Source organism: Vicugna pacos, chromosome 22 (assembly GCF_048564905.1).
Source record: "Vicugna pacos chromosome 22, VicPac4, whole genome shotgun sequence".
Classification (NCBI taxonomy): domain Eukaryota; kingdom Metazoa; phylum Chordata; class Mammalia; order Artiodactyla; family Camelidae; genus Vicugna; species Vicugna pacos.
In genome coordinates this window covers 26,041,891-26,064,025 of record NC_133008.1, presented here as the reverse complement: position 1 = coordinate 26,064,025, position 22,135 = coordinate 26,041,891, and the positions used below count along the sequence as shown (strand labels likewise).

Here is a 22,135-nt window from a genome sequence, read left to right as displayed (position 1 = left end):
TGCTGCTTTGACACTTAGTAGGTGTTTCGTGGCTCCTTGGTAAGTAAATAAAAGGGATTCCATGCGCTTCTCCAATTTCAGGGTCTCAGGTATGGGCCAAGAGTATATCTGCAATTAAAGACAGTTGTTTCAGGTTGAGGCCACCTGGCCAGGAGCGACATGACGCCACGCAGCCCCGTGACGTCATGCTCCGGCCGGTTCTCACAGGTGGGGGCTGGGAGGGGCAGGGCTGGATGGTGGGGGTGCGGACAAAGGGACCCCGCGAGCCTCCCCCGCCGACCCTGGCGCGCGCCCCGCTGGGCCAGCCACATCTGGAATTCATTGCAGCCGCCGCCGGAAAGGGGAGGAGATAGGGCGGGGCAAATGGGGGCCGAGGCAGCGCCTCTCCCGGTCCCCTTCTGTCCCCGGTCCCCTGCCCCGGGACGCAGTGGAGCCCGGCGGGCAGCCCCAGCCGCGGCCGTCCCGGGGACGCAGACGCCAACGCCCCTCCGGCCAGGGCAAGGACCCGGGCCGGCCTAGCCAGGTGAGCGTGCGTGGCGAGGGGGAGGCAAAAAGGGCGGGCCCTGGTCTCCGGAGGTCGCGGGATCCGAGCTTGGGGAGCCGGCCAGGGGTCCCGGGCGCCCCGGGAGCTCACGCGCCGCCCGTGCTCCTGCTGCACGGAAGGAGTAGTCATCGTGGGCCCTCTCCACGACCCCAGGCGGCCCTACTGCCTCGGCCGCGAACTCCCAGACAGAGCTCCGCGCCTTGCCCAGCGGCAGGAAGTTGGCGCGGAGAAGAAGGCGGAATCCGAGAGCTTTTGGCTGGAGACTGGGAGGCAGGACTGCTTGCCCCCGGACCCGGGGTTTGGGGAGTGTGTATGGGGGAGGGGAGGAAGCCCCTCTTTGCTGACTCCGGCTGGTAGAGGGCGAAAAGTGCTGCGCGGCACCGAACCTCCCAGCCAAGGGGCGGGGCCCCGGAGGAGGGCAGTTGCCCACCTCCTGCACGTCTGGTCCTCTGCCTCAGTTTCTCCGAGTAGTTCGTCTTTTCCAGCCCCGTCGCGGGGTCGTGGCTTTGTTTTGGAAGGAAGGTGAACCCGACCGCGTGGCTCCGCCGCCTCTTCTTTCCCCTGGGGCTCGGCGATGGCGCGTGGGTGCGGGCGCGCGTGGCCCCAGCCGTGCATGGGAACCTCGCCCCTTCTCTGGCACGAGTTGACTCACCCGGGGATTTCCATCCCCTTTCCCGACTCTGCCCCAGTCAGACTCTCCAGGCGCCACGCGCTGAGCCCACGGTCCCCTGCGTGGCGCGACACGGATGCGGTATTCGCGGTGCAGCTGCTGCTGTGATCTCTCCCCACCTCTCCCCAGTCCTCTGGGAATATCGAAGCGGGGTCCTAGCGGGACGCAGAGGAGTCTCCCACTCCTCCTTGGAGATGTGGGGGTCCCGCGCGTGTGGCTGTCGCGAGGGAGAGGAGGCGCGGCCCTAGAGGCAGCTTGTGTGGATACCGCGCATTCCACCGCCAGATAAGGAGGCCGAGGCTGCGGCCCGAGGGCGGGGCGGGTCCTGCTGCCGTCTCCACGGAGATGCGAGGGGCTTCGCCTGGTGGCTGGGCCTGCCAGCTGACCAGAGGCGTCTTTTGCTGTTGTTTGAGCCTGGGCTGAATTTAGGAGCCTCCACTCTCTGGGGTCCACTGGGGCCTTGTTTGCCCGTTCATTCATTCATCTATCCATCTATCCATCCTACACGTTTTTTTTTCTTTCGTTTCTTTCTTTCTTTTTTTTTTTTTTGAATTGAAGTATAGTCGGTTATAATGTCTCGATCTCTGGTGTACAGCACAGTGTCCCAGTCATGCATATACATACATATATTCGTTTTCATATTCTTTTTCATTAAAAGTTTTAACAAGATACCGAACATACTGAACCTTGTGCTATACAGAATAAATTTGTTTTTTAATCTATTTTTATATATAGTAGTTAGTATTTGCAAATCTCCAGCTGCCAAATTTATCCGCCCCCACGTTATTCTGAGTGCTTTCTGTATGCCAGGCATCTCTCTAGGGACTCAAAAAAAGACTTAGTTGCTGGCCTCTGTCACTCACTTTCTACCATGGAAGCAGACAGAAAACAAGAAATACTATCATAATGTCTCAAATTGGCAAGTGCTGTGAATATAATAAAAGATGCTGTGATAGAAAGGACCTGAGGAAGGCAGCTAGGGTAGCCTGGTGGTCAGAGGAGGCCCCTTTGAGCAATTGATTTCCAAACTGAAACCTGAAACATGGGGCAGTCATTCCAGGATTTGTGGGAAGGGCATGCCAGGTGGAGAATCAGAAGAGGCAAAAGCTGTGAGGTAGAAATGGGGATGACATAGCCGAGGCCAGTGTGATTGGAGTAGAGTGACCCTGGGCGAGAGTGGGAGGAGGTGAGGTGGGCAGGGGCCAGGCCGTTTTGGGCAGTGGGGAGCCATGGAAGAATTTGGAGCTGAGGAGTGGCATGTTGGCATTGTACATTATAAGGCTCTCCCTGGCTGCTGCGTGTAGGGGACAACTGTAAGGGACAACTGAAGGGAAACTAAGCCTAGGGTGCTGCCCTAGGGCAAGAGGTCCGGGGGACAGAGCGCACTTAGGGGAACAGTAACCATAGGACCTGCCTCAGTGGAACTTGAAGGAGGGGCTCCTAAAAGTCACTAAGGCTTCCCCCTGCCTTCCTCTCTCCTACTCTCCACCTGAACAGTCTTGGTCTGTCTCACTTCTCTTCCCTCCAACTTCTGTCACTTGTCCCTCCTGCTCCCTTTCAGGCTTGGCCATTCCTCAGTTCTGAGCCCAGTGACCTCTTACTGAGCCTCTGGGAGGGAGGCAGGACTGCCTTTGCTGGAAGTGAACAGGAGACATGCCCTGTGTCAGCCAGGCCTGGGAGCCTGACACCAGAGGGGAAGCAGGCAAGGCCTGTATTTGCCAGGGGGTGGCTCTTCTGCCAGCTCCAACCTCTGGACCCTGCTTCCTCTTTCTGGGAAGCCTGAATCTGCCTTAAGCAAGCTCCTAGTGGAGAAGATGAGAAGAGACAGGCATTGTGGGCATCAGTTTCTCCCTCTCTAACTAGGAGAGCCGCTCCTCCTTCTGAGGCTGCCCAAAGTGAAGGTCTTCCCCCCAGGGAAGAAGACAGACTTTTTTGGTCAGTCCCTGGGATTCGAGGGCTGAAACCATTTATTTCTCTAGGAAGTGGCCATAAATCTTTCTCTTGGCCGCCAGACTGGAGAGGGGTCTAAGAGGCGGCGGGGGGGGGGGGGGGGGCGGGGGCGGGGGGAGCGGCAGCCATGCGACACACCCAGCGCTTCTCCCAGCAAGGGTGCTTCCCAGACCTGCAATGGGTCCTTGATTCTCAATTATGATCCCCAGGAGGGGCCCAGAAGGCCAGGGCAGCCTGGGGGCGTCTGGTTGGGGTGATCCAGCGGTCAGGCCGTGGTTCGAACTCTCCCCAGGGACATCCACACAGCCTTAACAATGTCCTTGGAAAGAAGTGAGTTCCAACAGCCTGTAAAAGACCAGATCAGTAAGGCTAGCCGTAGAGCGCCCCCAACTGGGCCAATCAAATGTCGAGGGTCGAAAGCTCAGGCCAATAGGCGAATTGCTCAATGCCCTGGGATTGAAAATGATCCAATCAGGGTGTGGACAGTTTGTAGCCCGACGGCCCGTCTGGTAAGGCCGAGGCCTGGGCCAAACCGGTTGCAGCGGGCAGAGGGCATTGGGGCACCCAGGGCCCCGTCCGGCAGGGGAACAAGGGGCCTCTGTGTGGCGATCTGGGCGGGGCGGCCGTCTCAGGGGATGTGCACAAGCCCTTCTCTGTTCCCAAACTAGGACGGATGTCCCTTCGCCCAGGGGGAGCAGCTGCCTCTATCAGGCCAGGGGCCAGGGCGCCCCTCCAAGGGGGCATCTGGGATGGAGATGGTTAGGCTACCCTGGAAGCCCCTCCTCACTCCCAGGCTCACTGGGAACCGGCCTAACCAGACTTTTCTGGAACAGTGCTCCTGGTGTGCACGTGGTCCTTGCCAGGAGTGTTTCCAGGGACCTGGGGAAGGCTCCCCTTGTGCCCTCGTAAAGGCAGACACTGCACTGGTTCCTCCGAGACCCCAGCCCCCACCCGCCCGCCTCCCAAACTGAAGGGAGGCCATGATGTCTGTCTCTCACCCTCTCTGCCCACGCGCTTTTTCTTGCCCTTCCCCCCACGGCTCAGTTTTCCTTGAGAGGGGGGTGACTCAGGCTTTCATGGAAGCAAATACGGTTCCCCCTCCCCGCGGGGCTGCACGCCCCCTCACTGCTCACATGACCTCACACAGCTGCCCCATCCTCCCGCAGCCAGGACCTCCCAGATGGTCTCCTGTGGCTCCCCCATTCCCATCACCCCCTCTCAGCCTTCCCCACACCGGATGTGCCTGGGGAGCAAGGACTCCACCCTGTTTGTTCCAAGGGCCTCACATCTGGATTTCATCCTGGCTGGGGAGGGGGGTTGCCAGCGCCCTGCCCACCCAACTAGGACCCTCTGTCCCAGGGCAGGGCTGGATGGTGCTGATGAGAACAGGCTGCTGGGAATCTTGCCCGGCTAACATTTCCCAAGAGATTGGGCAGAGGGCACCTAGTCCCAAGCCGTGTGTATGGCAGGAAGAGGGGAGCTAATATTAGCTAATATTTATTGAGTGCTTGCTCTGTGCTAAGTGTGCCTCATGCATCATTCAACAGGATTTTCCCATCACCCCTATGAAGTGAGCTTTCTTCTCTCCATTGCACAGGTGAGGCTGTTGAGGCCGAGAGACCAAGTGTCTAATGACTTGGCCCAAGATCCCACAGCATGTCAGAGGTGGAGTGGGGCTGAACCCTGTATTGCCTGCAAGGTCTATGTCCTTGAAGATGACGTAACCTCTGTGATGCTCAAACCTCAGGTCCGCCCTGATGTCTCCCCAAGACCTTATCTTGGGAACACCTATGGCCTCAAGGCTTAGACCCAGCCTGAAATTCAGGGCAGTAGGTGGTAATGAACAGGGGATGGTACTATCAGCGGCGAGCATCTTGCTGACCCAGGTTGGCAGGCAGCATGAGGCCCGAGGCTCCAGTGTATTCGAGAAAAGAGACAGGCCCTCCAGGTCCTGGCCAAGACTCCCTCGCTGGGTAGGTGGATAGGGCTTCTGGAAATCCACTTTTGTTTCTCATGCTCTTTGCGGGGAGCTTCTGTTCCTCTGAAAGACAGTGTAGCCTCAAGGATACAGAGGCTTTGGAGCGGGTCTCTGAGGCTCTGCCACTTTACTAGCATTGAGGCTTTGGGAGAGTAAATTGACCTCTCTGGGGTTCCCCTTTGTAAAGCAGAGACGATGATAATTCTGACCATGTGGCCACTCAGCAGGGACAGGGCTGAGACTAGAACTACAGCCATCCAGAGTCAGGCCAGGCAGCAGCCACAGCACTGACCTGTCTGTCTGTCTGTCTTTTCTCTCTGCAGCTCTGACAGCCCCATGGCCCCAGCTGGCCACTGAGCCCCACCATGGGCAACCTGTACTCAGAGTACCTAAGCCCCAGCAAGGTTCGGGAACACTATAATCACACCAAGGAGACGCTGGACACGCGGGAGACTCCCTCCCGCCAGGTGGCCTCAGCCCTCATCATCATCCTCTGCTGCGCCATCGTGGTGGAGAACCTGCTGGTACTCATCGCAGTCGCGCGCAACAGCAAGTTCCACTCGGCCATGTACCTGTTCCTGGGCAACCTGGCTGCCTCAGACCTGCTGGCGGGTGCGGCCTTCATCGCCAATACCTTGCTCTCTGGCCGTTTCACGTTCGGGCTGACACCTGTGCAGTGGTTCGCCCGCGAGGGCTCGGCCTTCATCACGCTCTCTGCCTCTGTCTTCAGCCTCCTGGCCATAGCCATCGAGCGGCACGTGGCGATTGCCAAGGTCAAGCTCTACGGCAGCGACAAGAGCTGCCGCATGCTGCTGCTCATCGCGGCCTCGTGGCTCATCTCGCTGGTTCTCGGCGGCCTGCCCATCCTGGGCTGGAATTGCCTGGGCCACCTGGAGGCTTGCTCCACTGTTCTGCCGCTCTACGCCAAGCCCTACGTGCTCTGCGTGGTAAGCATCTTCTCTGTCATCTTATTGGCCATTGTAGCTCTATACATCCGCATCTACTGCGTGGTGCGCTCCAGCCAGGCCGATGTGGCTGGCCCGCAGACGCTGGCCCTGCTCAAGACAGTCACCTTCGTGCTGGGTGTCTTCATTGTCTGCTGGCTGCCCGCCTTTAGCATCCTCCTCCTGGACTATGCCTGTCCTGTCCGGGCCTGCCCTGTCCTCTACAAGGCCCACTACTTCTTTGCCTTTGCCACCCTCAACTCGCTGCTCAACCCTGTCATCTACACGTGGCGCAGCCGGGACCTGCGGCGGGAGGTGTTACGGCCACTGCAGTGCTGGCGCCGGGCGGCAGGGGTGCAGGGACGGCGGGACGGGACCCCGGGCCACCGCCTCCTGCCCCTCCGCAGCTCCAGCTCACTGGAGAGGGGCACGCACATGCCCACGTCGCCCACATCTTTGGAGGGCAACACGGTGGTCTGAGGGGCAAGTGGGCCAACAACCAGGCCACAGCAAAGGGCTCTGTGGAGAAGTGCCAGGTGACCTGGGAGAGAGACTTGGGGCTGCCAAGCAAGATGCCCCCATTCCAGAGACTTGGGTGATGTTGAAGATATTTCACGTCTGGGACGGCTGACTGAGGCACTGACCAGTTGGATGGCAGAGCTGTGGCAGGGGCCTGGAGGCCAGCACAGTGGCCAGCGTGACCTCCTCGGAACTGGATCATGAGGATGAGGCGGGAGGCTGGGGGGACCTGGAAAGGGCCCAGGTGACAGCAGACAGGTGCTCAAGAGGAGCACAGCACAGGAGCAATTTACAACCCGGTACAAAGGATTTCAACATTTCACAACTGTCTGATATTCTGCCCTGTGCCTGAGTCACCTCTCAGACTTCACCCCACCTTGCCACCTTCTGGCAACCTCAGGCGACTTCCCTGGGAACCACTGTCCTCAGGGGCTGGAGGCCTCCTCTCTGACTGTTCTGGGTAGCCCCGCCTAGCGGTTCCTGGGCACAAATCCACAGCTTCCCTAAATTTCACCAGCTGCCACTTTGGCGACTTCTTCCCTTTCTTCCCATTCTGCTAGATGCCAGGAAACCACGTAGGGGTGGGAGGCTAAACCCCATTCTCAGACCTCATTGGCCAGTTGCACTATTTGGGGCACAGAGGGATCACCAAGGGCTGAAAAAACCGGTTTGGGGGCCTGAGGAGGGCTCTGGGCCTCCCGGTGGGGCAGGGTGGAACTTGAGAAAGTTCTGGAGGAGCTGTTGGTACAGGACCCTCTACCTCCCCCCAAAAAAACAAGCACCCCCAAGCTAACTCCCACCTCCAGCCCCAGCCGAGGTATCAGATCTCCTAAGGCAGGGCAGCCTTGAGCCCGCTGTGCCTCCTTTCCGATTGTATTGAACAGAGCGTGGGGGTGAGGATGCCAAGGACAACTGGGGGATGCTCTCTTTTAACCTGCTCCAGAAGGACTTTGCTAAATTCTGTGGATAGATGGAAGGGACATTGCGGTACAAATGTATATTTATGTGTGTCAGTGTCTGTACATGTCTGTGTGTGTGTGTGTGTGTGTGTGTGTGTGTGTGTGTGTGTGTGTGAGAGAGATCCCCTCTCCTCACCACGTTTCCCCAGAATGGATGCTTTTTTTGTCTCCTCGTGTCTGTGTTGAAGCTGCCAAAGAGGGGTCTGGCCCTGGACAGACCCCTTTGTGATTGCTGGCTTAGCTCCCCCCTTGAGAGCTGAAGTGCAGCTCACCTTGGGGAGGAAAAACCTCATGCCTCAAAGTGATTTCTTGTGACTGCAAAGGCTGGGGGAGGGGGTCTTTGGGGGGCAAGGAGCCACTTGAGGGCTTGTCTCCCCTCATACAGCTCCCCGGATGCCCCTCATGCCCGAGACCCAGGCCCAGGCCAATAAACGGTTGAACTTCTTTTTCTGGTGATTGTCTTTTTAGGCTTAAGGTGGCTGTTCCCCAAGGAGCACCCCTGGCTGGGGGTGGATGGGACAGGAGAGGGTGGCTGCTAGCCAGACAGCTCATCCTTTGCCACCCTTCCTAGTCCATGCCCTCATCCCCAGCCCTGCCAGAGCCAAGGTTGCAGTGGCTTCTGAGAAAATAGTAAATGCCAATTTCTCCCTAGGGTAATTGTCTGGCCCCTCCCAGGTATTAATTAGGCCCAGGGACTCCCTGCTTTCCTTCTTAGAGAGAACCTGACAGGTGGTGGGGACCCCCTTCTTCGTTCCAAGAACACATCCCTCCCAGGGAGCTGGAGAGATGGTCTTGGGAAACACAGGCCCAGATATCCCTCTAAAGCTCAGGATTCCCCAAAGGAATGGTCGGACTTCATCACGCACTTTTCAGGCTTGAAGACAAACAGGAGGTGGGAATTTTTAGAAACTTCTTTTACGGAGATGTGGGTTCAGAGAAGTTAAGTGAGCTGCTCAGGGCCACACAGCCAGTTGGGGCAGTGCCTGTTCAGCTCTGAACTCAGGCAGGCTGACTCTTGATCCCACCAGCTCCACCACTGAGCCAGAGAAAGGATCCTCACCCACCTCTTTGCCTTGGAAGGAGTGGCCAGCCCCACCCAGCCCCATCGGGAACCAGGAGATGCCCAGCTGGGATGCAGCTAACAGGTGGGTCCCTAGCTCAACTCTAGGGTAACACTTCCTCCTTTGCCCACAGTCACAGGACCCAGTGGCTCCTTTGAAGATAGAGCTTTGATGGGGAAGCCAGGCCCTCAAGCTGACGCTCCACCCAACAAAGCCAGGGCAGCCAGTGGGAGAGAAGGAGTGGGGCAGACAGCAGCCCAGGGCTGAGGCCTGCACCCCACATCGGAATTCCCCTTCCTGCAGCAGTTCAGAGACAACCTCTGTTTGGAAATCTGAGCCCTGAGCTGGGGTTAGGAGCAGGAAGAGGTACAGGCCAGACCAGGCCAGAGTCAACAAATTTCTCCCAAATACCCACGTGCTTCCTTCACCTCCTCCTTCAGGCCTCTGCTCAAACGCCACCTCCTCAGAGAAGCCTGCCCTGACTACCTTCTTCCCTCTCTCTAGCTCCTCACCTGCTTATCACCTAGCAGTGCAATATAGATTGATTTATATCTCCCCTAATTAAAATAAAAGCACAAGGTAGGACAGCATCTTATTCACCACTGTCTCTGGCATCTTTCATCATATTCAGCATGTTCCCATTGAAGGGCCTTTGCACCTGCTCTTCCCTCTGCCTGGAATGATCTTCCTCCAGACATCTTTGTGATTCTCCTCCTTCAGGTCTGTATACAAATATCACACCCTGGGTGAGGCCTCTGGTTATGCCCTGCAGGCATTAAAAAAAATTTCTCCCTCTTTCCTGGCTACATGCAACACATTTTGTTTCTTTATCTTGTTTGTTTTCTATTTCCCCCTTGAGAATGTCAGTCCCATGACAGCAGGCATTTTTGTCTGTCTTATTCACTCCTCGGCCCCAGGGCTCAGAACAGTGGCCATCATGAAGGAGATGCTCAATAAATGCCGAAAGTCAAAGCAAATGAGAGTGTTAAGTGCTGTGAAGAGAGTAAAATAGAGAAAGCAACAGTTTTGGGGTACTGTGGTCTGCAGAGAAGGCAGTATCATTGGCACTCTGACAAGGAAGGAAACCGAGGCACAGAGAGATCAAGTTAACATGCTCAAGGTTGTGTAGTATGTGAGTGAAAGGGGCCTGGATTTGAACCCGGGCAATCCTTGACTGAAGGCTGCAATCGTATCTGATCCTTTCCTAGTCTGAACAGCTACTTTGCTAATATCTCTCAAACCTCGGAGCCTAGAGTGGAATAGCCCAACCTGTAGGGATGTGAGATGGCTTTCCCCTCCTTTTTCCCTGCAGAGGCGGTTGGCTATTAGGGAGCATCAGAATCACCTGAAAGAACCTGTTGAAATGCCACAGTGATGCTGACTGAGTAGGTCCCCACTGAACTTAGCAATGCGTATTTTTTGCCAAGCCCCAATGATGTTAGAAAAAAAATCTTTTTTTTTAATTAAAAAGAAAACCCCTCTCTTCTGTTTTTTTGGGGGTAATTAGGTTTGTTTATTTATTTAGTTACTTATTAAGTTCTTTCTTAAAATTAAAAAAATTTTTTGACATATAGTCAGTTTACAATGTTGCGTTAATTTCTGGTGTTGTTTATTTATTTATTATTATTGTTTGTTAATGGAGGTTCTGGAGATTGAACCCAGGACCTCATGCACGCTAAGCATGTGCTCTATCACTGACCTGTATACCTTCCTCACTGAAAAGAATCATGGGACCATCTGCTGAGAAACATTCTAGACTCCATAATCTAGAGCAGCGCTGTCTAGTAGAACTTTCTGTGGCCATTTAGCGTGTTAAAGGTGGCGAGTGTGAAGCTGAATCTTAACTTTAACTTAAATGTAGGGGAAGGATTTACTTCAGTGGTGGAGTGCCTGCTTAGCATGCACGAGGTCCTGGGTTCAATCCCTAGTACCTCCATTAAAAAGATAAAAATAAATTAAATAAATAAGCCAAATTACCTCCCCCCAGAAAACTAAATAAATAGATGTGAATAGCCGCATGTGGCCATTAGCTACAGTACTGGCAGCATAATTCTAGATTCCATATACCTGGTTTCTGCAGCCTCTGGGCAGCTGAACTCTCTCGGTATTTTACCACCATTTCAGCAAAAATTCATCTTACCACTTCTCTGATTGTGAATGACATTGTAGCTTCCACATATCATTTCATGATTTTTGAATATTTCTTTTAATAATGATATCAAGATCAGGCTCAGCTGCTGATGACAAAATGCGATATTAGTAACTTAGAGATATTGATTTCTTTCTTATACATAAGGATTTCAGAGGAAATTTGTCCTGGGTAAGAAGGATGGATGCCCACATACTAGCAGTCCAGGCTGCTGTCTGCCTTTCTATCTGACTACCTACCTGTCTATTCATATATACATCTACCTGAATACTCCTTGTATTTCCTAAGGACAAGGCATTCTCTTATATACCCCCAGTAAAGTTATCAAAATCAGCAAATCTACAAACCTTAATCAGCCTTCACCAATTGTCTTATTACCCACCTTTATAGCAGAAAATCCCATCTCACTTGTTGCATTCAGTTGTCTTTTTAGTTTCCTTCAGTCGGAACAATTTCTGAACCTTTCTTTGTCTTCTGGGACTTTGACGTTTTGGAAAAATATAGGTCAGTAATTTGGTAGGATGTCCTTCAACGTGGGTTTGCCTGATGTTTCCTCCCAATTAAGATTCAGGTTATGCATCTTGGCAGAAATAATGACAGAAGTGTGTGTCTTTCTCAATTAATTCCATTACTAGCAATGTTGTCTTTGATCACTTGGAGGTATCTGCCAAGTTTCTCCACTTGAAAGTAACTATTTCCTCCTTTGAAATTAACTATCTTGTGGGGAGGTACTTTGAGACTCTGTGGGTATTCTGTTCCTCATCAAACTTTTACTCATTTAGCATCCGTTTGTCTGAATCAACTATTACTCACTGGGTATTTTTAGGAAAATCAGGGGATATCACACCGTTTCATTTGTAAATACTCCACTTTTCATCTTAAAATGAAAGCAACACTTTTTTTTAACTTAACCACAATGATCATACTTATCAAAAGTATCAATCTGTTAAAATTTCCCCAACTGTCTCGGCTTTCTTTTTTTTTAATTGAAGTATCGTTGATTTACAATGTTTTGTTAGTTTCAGGTGTCAGTTTTCTTTTCCGATGTGTTATTTGCTTGAGTCAGAATCCAAATGAGGTCTTCATATGGCATTTTTTTAATAAATCTCTGAAGTACTATTTAACAAGTTTGTTTAACCTGGTTAAATTCATTGTTAACCAGGATAAACCTATTCAACCTTGTTTAACAAGATTTCCTTCTCCCTATTTCCTTTCCTTTCCTTTCTTTTTATTTAATTCATTTGTTTAAGGAGCCAGGTTATTTGCCCTCCAGGTTTCCCATAGTTTAAAATTGGCTGATGGCATCCCTCTATGTCATTTAACATGTTCCTTTGTCCCTAAATTCCAGATTGATATTTTGGGCTTCAATTCTTTGTAGGTGGTGCTGGAAACTTTCACCAGGAGGACATGATGTCTGGCTATCTCTCTTTTACTGATGACTAAGACGGATCAAGGGGTTCACATGCCATCAGCTGGGTCCTGCCTTTGTCAGTTCCCTATCCAACTGTCCCCTAATGGTTTGATCATCCATGGACTGTTGCCTGGACCTATCATTTCATTAGCCATCTTCAAAGGGTTTCTAATCCATCTCCCCATCCTCACATTCTGGCCATTTTTCTCATTCGTCTACAAAGCAAATGTACTGCCCCAAATTCAGGGATCCGACATCCACCTAAATGTCTCATCCAGGAATAGTTAAGTCTGTCACAAAAGAGAAATGAAGTTGTGTGGGTGTGACTCATTGCCAGTGGCATCTGTGGTGTAAGTTTTAATAGCACATACTCTAAAACAAAAAATCAGATTTGAATCTCAAACCCAACACCTGACAACACAAGTAGACTTTTGGCAAACCACCTGACTGGTCTCAGCATGTTTCATCGTCTGTAAAATGGTATGTTAATAATCCCAACCTTGAATACACAATGGTACTGACACTTTGGGAAACAGTTTGGCAGTTTCTTAGAAAAGCAAGCAGAAACTTACTATGCGACCCAGAAATTTGACTCCAGGTATCTACCCAAGAGAAATGAGCACTTATGTCCACACGGAGACGTGTGTGTGAATGCTCATAATGGCATTTTTCATAATAGTCCCAAAGTGCAAACAACTCAAATGTCCATCAGCTGATGAATGGCTAAGCAAAATATGGTTCTTCCATACAGTGGAATATAGCACAGCAGTTAAAAAGAACAAAATACTGATACACATAATAACATGATGAAACTCAAAACAAATATGCTAGGTGAAAGAAGTCAGATGCAAAATATCACAAATTGCATGGTCCATTATGTGTCGTGTCCATAAGAGGCAAACCTACAGAGACAGAAAGTAGAGTCGTGGTTGCCTGGGATTGGAGGCAGGAATGGAATTAAATGTAAACAGGTGTGAGGATTCTTATTGGAGTGATGGAAATCTTCTAAAACTGGATTGTGAATGATAGTTGCACAACTTGGCAAATTTTCTAAAAAATATTGCTTTTCATGCTTAACATGGATGAAAATTTTGTGGCATATCAATTTTACTTCAATAAGTTTATTAAAAAAGAATTCCAAGGTGGGGGGTGGTGTATAGCTCAGTGGTAGAGTACATACTTAGCATACACAAGGTCCTGGGTTCACTCCCCAGTACCTCCATCAAAATAACTAAATAAACCTAATTTCCTCCTCCCAAAAAAACCCCAAAACAAAATAAACCCCACAAACAAAACAAATAAATAAAATATTTTTTAAAAAAGAATTCCAACCTCTCAAAATACATATTGAACATTCTGTTCTATCTTCAGAGATCTTACATTCTAGTCGGGGAGACAGACCATAAAAGTAAATATATAATACAATGTTAGGAAGTTTCCATTATGGAAAACAGTACGGAGGTTCCTCAAGATTAAAAATAAAACTATCATATGATCCAGCAACCCCACTTCTAGGTCCATATCCAAAGGAAATGCAACGAGTATCTTGACAAGGTATCAGCACTTTCATGTTTATTGCAGCATTATTCACAGTAGTCAAGATATGGAAACAACCTAAGTGTCCATCAATGGAAGAATGAATAAAGAAAACGTGATGCACGTGTACACATATACACACATGGAATATCATTCAGCCATAAAGAAGGAAATCTTGCCATTTGCAACAGTATGGATGAACTTAGAGAACGTTATGATAAGTGACATAAACCAGTTGCAGAAAGACAAATACTGTATGATCTCATTTACACATGAAATCTTAAAAAGTTGAACTCACGGAAGCAGAGAATAGAAGAGTGGTTACCTGGGACTGGGGGAAGAGGGAAACGAGGAGATATTGGTTAAAGGGTTCAGACTTTCAATTATGAGATTAATAAGTTCCAAGGGTCTAATATACAGCATGGTGATTGTAGTTAATAATATTGTACAGTATAGCCAGAGTTTGCTAAGACAGTTCTAACTACACACAAAAAATGGTAACTAAGCAAGGTGATGGTTGTGTTAATTAGCTTGATTGTGGTGATCACTTCACAGTGCTTACCTATATCACATCATCATGATGTCCACTTTGGCTTTCCTTTTTTTAATTAAAAAAATTTTGGAGGGGGAGGAGGTAATTAAGTTTATTTATTTATTTTTAAGTGGCATTACTGGAGATTGAACCCAGGACCTCGTGCATGCTAAGCATGCACTGTACCACTGAGCTATACTTACACCCATCCCAACAATATTCACTTTAAATGTATGCAATTTTTATTTGTCAACTATACCTCAAGAAAACTGGGGGAAAATACTTAAACTTTCACAAGTTGGGAGTGTGTGAAAAAAAAAATACAGCTACCTGAGCCCTATCGGGGCCCAGAGAATCTGGCTCTAGGGCCTAGGAGTCTGCATTTTCACTCCACATCCCTCCTGATGCAACCCATCCATGACTTACAGTTTTCAAAGTGCTGATGTGGGGCTGGCTATAGGCTGCAAGACATTGCCCAGAGGAAATACGGCTGGGACAAGGCCACTGCTTTGTCATGTCCATGTTGCTAAATCAGTCCTTCTCATCGAGGTTGATTCCACGCCCCCAGGGGACATTTGGCAATGTCTGCAGACATTTTTGGTTGTCCTGACTGGGGGTGGGAGTGCTGCTGGTGCTAGCGGGTAGAGGTCAGGGAAGTTGCTAATCAGCCTGCAATGCGAGGGGCAGTCTCTCATGACAAAGGCTCCAAGAGTCCCTAGTGCCCAGGTTGAGGAAGGGTGTGTGCCCTTCTGGTTCCTTCCACCTTGTCGGTTGGTTCAGCTGGGAGAGTGGGGAAACTTTTAGAGATATCCCCAGTGCCCTGATTGGAGTCTCTCTTTGCCAGGCAGTTGTAATACCTTGGTGATTGCCTTTGGTTAAAGGGTTCAAACTTTCAATTAGTTGTGGCAGTTGTGGTTAATTAGGGGTCATTTCCGGGAAGGAGGCGCTTCACGTGAAGTCCTTCTGATTTAATGGCCAGGGCCAGCTCAGTTCTCATCCCTGCTCAGTGTGGTGAGGACGATTTTCTTTGCAGCTCAGGAGCAGACACTGTGTGTTTTCACTTCCTGCACCAGGAGGTGAGTGATGCCCTGAGGTCTGACCACTGGGTCCTGGTGGATGTGAATGGGTGGTGGTTACAGGACCCAGGTGGGCTAAAGAGGGCTTGGGTGGGCTGAGAGAGGCGAGGCAGGACATACGTGTCTTGGAAGGAAGGAGGCCCAAGCTTGAAGTGGGTGAGAGAAGTGGGGAGAAGTACCCTGGACCAATGCACTCATCCAGGAGTGGAATTACTGGGCTGGAGGGCAGGAGTATGGTTAGCCCTAGCAGATATTGCCAAATCATTTTCCAAAGTGGCTGGGCCATTTTAGGCTCTCCCAGCAACACAGGAGAGTTCTGGTCTTGCTAGCACCCATGAGCTTTTCTTGTTTCATTTCAGCCATCCTAGCGTTGATGGGTGTCTGTGGGAGCTGATATCATACTGAGGTTTCATTTTTCATTTCCCTGATGACTAACGAAGTTAAGTAGCTTCCCATTCCAGTCTTGGTCATTTGGATATCCTCCTTTTGTGAAGTGCCTGTTCAGCTCTTTTGTCTACTTAACAAAAAAGAGATTGCCTGTCTTTTTTTTTTCACTTAATTCTATGTATGTCATAGATACAAGTCCTTGGTTGGTGGACATGTCTATGGCTTGTTTTTTGGTGATATCTTTTGATGAACAAATTCATTTTAATACAGCCTAACATATTTTTCTTTATGATTAACATGCTTTGTGTCCCGTTAAAGAAACATTTGCCTACTCCAAAGTCACAATGATGTTCTATGTCTTATTTTAAGAGCTTTCTTGACTTTGCTTTTCCATTTAGATCTGGGAGATGGCTGGAGTTTTGTATATGGTTTGAGGTAGGGATAAAGGTTCCCTTTCTTCCATAGGGTTATCCAGTGGGTCCAGCACCATTGACTGACAAGACTATCCTTTCACCAATGCTCTGCCAGTTTTTGTTTAACATAAATAATACAGCCATATAGTCCAGCATTCCAAAAGGGCAAAAAGACATGCAGAAAAATTCCTCCTTCTGCTTTCAGCTTCTAAGTAATATTCTTTATGTCCAGGAATTTATCCATTTGTTTAATTCCCAAGATTTTATATATATAAATGTAAGTGTACATATATATATGTAAGTATACATACTTGCTTCCACCCCTTCCCCCCTTTTTCACATGAACAGTAGCACACTATACATTCTGTTCTACATCTTGCCTTTTTTCCCCCACTTACAGATAGGAACTGACCTCTAGGCTATTATGTATAAAAACATTCTTTTGTTTTTTGATGTGGGGGTTGTCATTGTATGAATGGAATACAGTTCCTTTAGCTCATCCCCACTGATGGGGAACTAGGTTCTTTCCAGTTATTTTGCTACAGACAAGGCTCAGTGAATAGTTGGTCCACTTCTCCTTTTGCACATGTATATGAGGCTATCTTAGGAGAAATTCCTGGCAGTAGAATAGCAGAATAAAAGGGTGTGTGCATTTCTTGTTTTGATGGCTATTTGCAGACCAAGCATTTAATGTAGGGGGAGAGGCATCACACCCTCACCCACATAGAGCTCCGGGAGTCTTTGTTGTGTGTCAACAACACCCTGGGCATTTTGCTAGGTGCTGGTATCAAGCTATCACCCCCAAATGTATGATTACCAGCTGAGACAAAAGCTTAGAAAGGAAAGAGCTATGTTCTCAGAACCCATCAGACACCTGATAGTATTGGGGGAGGTTAGGAAAGGCCCCTTGAAGGAGTTGGTGGGTGAGTCAAAACAGGAAGAATGAACAGAGATTCTTCAATCAGGAGAAGTAGACACATGGAACAACAGGCCTTTCGAAGGTAAAGGAACAGCAAGTGCAAAAACCTTTCAATCATTACCTATGGCTGAATAACAAAAAGCCCCACAGTCTAGTGCCTTAGAATACCACCACCCATGTTATTATCTCACAACGGTCTCTGTGGGATGGGAATTTGGGAGCAGTGAAATGATCAGTTCCAGCCTGAGACGTCTCATGAGGTCACAGTCAGATATTGGCTGGGGCTACCATCATCTGAAAGCTTGACTGGGGCTGGAGGAGACACTTCCAAAGCAGCTCACTCACACTGCTGACAAACGGAGCCCTTTTCCCATGGGCTTCCCCACAGGGCTGATCGAGCATCCTCACAACGTGGTGGCTGGCTTCCCCCATGGGAACAAGGTGATGCTGTGATGGCTCTGATGATCTAGCCTCAGGAATCCTGCATCTTCACTTCCACCATATTTTCTTGGCCACACAGGCTGGCCCTGATTCACTGTGGGAGAGGATTCCAGAAAAGCATGACTACTGAGGGGCAAGGAATGTTGGAGGGCCCTCTTGGAGGCTGGCTACCACAGCTCTTAGGCAGGAAGGGGCAGGGAGTATCCAGGATGCAGCTCAGCTGGGCGAGCAAAAAGGATGAGTGGCAAAAGCTGAGGTGGGCAGGGCTAGGCCTGTGGGGGTTGGGTTTACCCTAAGAGCATTGAGAAGCCATTCGGATGCCTTCAATGGGGTAGGGAGGGGGTGACATGGTGAGATCTGCTTTCTGAGAAGATCCTTCCCACTTCCTTGTGGAGACCATGTAATGAGAGGGCTGAGTGGCAGCCCAGGAAGGAGGCCAGGCAGGCATCAAAGAAAGAGGAGAGGATGACCTGAGCTGGGGCAGTGGCCCTGGAGGGGCAGATCAGCTAACTGACTCAGGGCTGTTTGAAGGAAAACCCCGCTGGGCTTGGCAGCAAGCCTTCTTTGATTCCAAAACAGAAAGCCGTCAGCCTGCTCAAGGGTCCGAGCAGGCGGGTCTGCCCAGCACACTCCAGAGTTGGTTTCCCCAGATGCAATTCCCAGTCGCTTAAGCCTAGAGAGAAAGCTTGTGAGGCCTGCCCTGGTGGTCTTCCTGCCTGGCCCTCTGCCTGGCCTGAGAGTGGCAAAGTGTCCTTGTTGAACCCTTGAGTGTTGCTGCCACCGCCTGGGGCCTCTGCGGGGCTGGTCCCAAGTGAGAGCTCAGGGGCAGTGACTAATTCCCCAGCATGTGGCGTGACTCAGCTCTGGCCTTCTGACTGACCGTGGCTCAGGACACATGGCCATCCCTCCGCCAGCCTTTGCTTTGGGCTGCCCAACCTTGGTTTGACAGACACCCAGACCCTCCTGACCTTGGAAGTATGGCCCCCCCCAGTCTCCAAATGGTCTTCTTCCTCCTGGCCTCTGGAGAGTGGCCCTTCAGCTGGAGGCAGGAGTGTGGCCTGGGACAGAGGGAGCTGGGGCCTGACACATCATGTGAGGGATTTGTGAACCCTACTAAGAGGTGGAGACGGTAGATGCCCAGAAAAGCTGACCTGCCTTGCTCTGGAAGTTCCAGTTGCTTCTCTCAAAGGATGAGCCCATGTTTCGTTGGGAAATGGGTCCCTGGTTCAGCCAGTCACTCTGGAGGCTCCTGGAAGCCATCAATATCCCTTCCCCATGACCTCTTACTGCTGACATCTTACTGGTCATGTGAGTCGAGAGAAGCTGGTGATTCAGGGACTATAGACAGACCTGGGTTTGCAGCTTGAGTTGATTGGTGCCTCAGTTTCCCTGTCTGTGAAATGGAAATCACATTGTTGTAGGGGAGACAAGAGCTCTATACTTTGTATCAGGCATCTCCCATGTGTGACCTCTCATGTCCTACAGATTTATCCTACCAATACTCGGATTCCTACCGAGTGAACCCTTGGAGGGTCAGTAGAAAAAGGCAGACTACCAGGTCTTTGCAGGGGTCAGCACACTAAGGCTCATGGGCTAAATCTGGCCTGCTGGGTTTTTGTAAATAAAGTTTTATTGGAACACAGCCGTATCTAGTCACCTGCGTAGTGTCTATGGCTGTCTTCATGCCTCGATGGCCGAGTTGAGTTGTTGTGACAGAACATGTGGCCCACAAAACCTAAAATATTTACTCTCTGATCTTGTATAGAAAAACTTTGTGACCCCTGCTCTGCTCTAGTGGAACAAAAAAACTATGATAGACACAAACAAGATTCTGTGACAGTGATAAATGCTCTGAAGAAACAGGAGAGTAGGATAGAGTGGCTGGGGTTGAGGGGTTGCTTCCAGGCGGTTCTGGGGGAAGCCTCTGGGTAGCAGCAACATTTGAGCTGTATGAATCTCCCAGAAGAGCAGGCTGGGCAGAAGTGACAGCAAAGGCAAAGGCCCTGGGGTACTTAAGAGTTGGAAAGACTGAAAGTGGGTCAATGAAGCTGAAGCTTATTGATGGGGGGAGGAGGGTGAGCTGCATCCAGACAGGAACCTATAAATGGAGTTAAATGCTTACATTTTACTTCAAGGTCCATGGGAAGTTCTGGAAGATTTGAGTGGGAAAGAAAAGGGCGTTAGAAATTTTTAACACCTTCTGGGGGTGGGAGGGTGTAGCTCAGTGCTAGTGTGCATGCTTAGCGTGCACGAGGTCCTGGGTTTGATCCCCAGTACCTCCACTGAAAAATAATAAATAATCCTAATTACCACCCCCCCCAAACCTTTAAAATAAATAAATAAACCTAATTACCTCTCCTCAGAAAAAAATATTTTTAACGCCCTCTGGATGCAGTGGTCTGGGAGATGGGGAAAGAGACTGCTAGAATAGTCCAGGAGAGCCATAATGGCAGTCTGGGTTGGGGTGGCAGCCCAGTGGATAAGCAGAAAGACCTAGGTGTATTTCAGAGGAAGAACCGACAGATTACTCACCTGCTGCACGTGAGGGGAGGGAAGGAATTAGAGATGGTGCCTGGCTTTTTGCCTCTGAGTAACTTGAGAGCAGATCAGCTGGGCTAGAAGCCCAGTGTAGCTCCCAACTTGCTGGGGGCCCTTGAACATATCTATGTATCTGAACACTTGCTCCATCTGTAAAATGGGTCAAATCCTCCCTTGGTAAAAGAAGTAGGAAGAGAAGCTACCTGAGAGGGAGCCTCCAATAAATGCAGCTGCTCTCCTGAGAGCTGAGGCCCCTGAACAGCAGATCTGCTCATCTCTCTCCCCTCCCTCCCCTGTCCTGTGAGCGTCCCTCTTCCTAAGGTGGGTTAGGGACCCAGATACTGGCTTCTGATAAGTCTACAGGTCCTGAGCCTCACTCTGGTGAAATGTCTTCTATTTGCCACCTCTTTTCTGCCCTTCCTCCTTAGTGTAGTTCCCCCAGTGCTGTCCCTGGGCCTCCTGGGTGCCTGACAGCTGGCCAACCCAGGGGTCACTGTTTTACATGCAGGCTCTGGAGTTAAAAACACTTGGATTCATGGATCCTGCTGCTACTGAGCCTACAATCTTGGGTAAGCAGCCTCTGAGCCAGACTCCTTTGTGACAGATATCCTAGGCCATGGGAAATAGGGGTCCTGATATCCTCCCTTTTTGGTAGTCAAGGATTAAATTAAACTACTCCTAAAGTGCCTGGTACAGTAAGTACATAGTGCTGATTAAATATTAAATTAATAGCTATTAATTTTATTCCTAATATTTCAGTCCTCCTGGATCCTGCTCTGTGTGTGTAACTTATAGCAACCAGAGGGTCTCTGGTCCATTTCTGGCCAGAAGCTCTCCACCACCTGTTGGAGGAAACTAGTTTATGTGTGTCTACAAACCCATTCACTTATACATTTTTTAATACAAAAATATAAATATAGATCATAACTTGTAACTCCATTCTGATGCTTTTTCTTTTTCTTTATTCCTTTTTTTGGGGGAAGGTAATTAAGTTTTTTAAACTGTTGATAGCATTTAAGTTTTTATTTATTTTAATTGAGGAACTGGGGATTGAACTCAGGACCTTGTGCACGCTAGGCATGCATTCTACCACTGAGCTATACCTTCCCCTTGATGCTTTTTTTGTTGTGGCAGATAAAATACTTAAAAAAAAAAACCCTTTACCTTATTAATGGTTTATTTCTTCTTTATTGTGGTTAAAAACACATAGCATGTACCATCGTAACCATTTTTAAATGTGCAGTATAGTAGTGTTAACGACATGCACTTTGTTGCGCAGATCTCTGAAGCTTTTCATCTCCTAAAACTGAAACTCTATTCCCATTGAACATCTCCCCTCTTACTCCACCCCTCAGCCCCTGGTAACTCCTGTTGTTCTTTTGTAAGAGGTGATTAAATTAGATACCTCAAATAAGTGGAATCACGCAGTGTCTGTCTTTTTGTGACTGGCTTATTTCACTTAGCATAATGACCTCAAGGTTCACCCCGGTTATCGCAAAAGGGCAGGATTTCCTTTTTTAAGGCTGAGTAATCCGTTGTATGTATGTGGCACACTTGCCTTATCCATTCATCTATACATGGACATTTGGGCTGCTTCCACCTCTTGGCTATTATAAATAATGCTGCTATGAGGACGAGTGTGCAAATATCTCTTCCAGATCCCATTTTCTATTGTTTTGAATACATACCCAGAAATGGGATTGCCACATCATATGATAATTCTATTGTTAATTTTTTGAGGAATCTTCACACTTTGCTATAGCAGCTGCACTATTCTAAATCCCTACCAACAGTTCATATAGGTCCTAATCTCCACGTTGTCGCTAATACTTTGTTTTGTTTTGATAGTGACCATCTTAATGTGTGTGAGGGGATCTCACTGTGGTTTTGATTTGCATTTCCTTGATTAGTCATGTTTAACATCTTTTCATGTTTGTCCATCTTGTGTGTCTTTTATGGAACTGTCTATTCAAATCTTTGGTCTTTTTATTAAATCGAGTTGTCTTTTTGTTGAGTGGTAGGAGTTCTTTATGTATTTTGGATATTAAGCCCTTATCAGATACACAAACATTTTCTCCCATCCTATTGGTTGCATTTTCACTTTGATT

General features: G+C 49.3%; 1 protein-coding gene across 1 annotated transcript; it reads left to right on the top strand.

The window, feature by feature from the left end:
• The first annotated feature begins 224 nt into the window (after positions 1-224).
• Positions 225-8,582, top strand: S1PR2 (sphingosine-1-phosphate receptor 2). Its single transcript, XM_072947652.1, has 2 exons — positions 225-523; positions 5,466-8,582. The coding sequence occupies exon 2, from the start codon at positions 5,508-5,510 to the stop codon at positions 6,564-6,566; it is 1,059 nt and encodes a 352-aa protein (XP_072803753.1). The 5' UTR covers positions 225-523; positions 5,466-5,507; the 3' UTR covers positions 6,567-8,582.
• The last annotated feature ends 13,553 nt before the right edge of the window (positions 8,583-22,135 follow it).

What these genes read in the sequence shown, in the direction of transcription:
- S1PR2 (XM_072947652.1), top strand. Translation starts at nt 5,508, where the DNA reads ATGGGCAACCTGTACTCAGAGTACCTAAGCCCCAGCAAGGTTCGGGAA.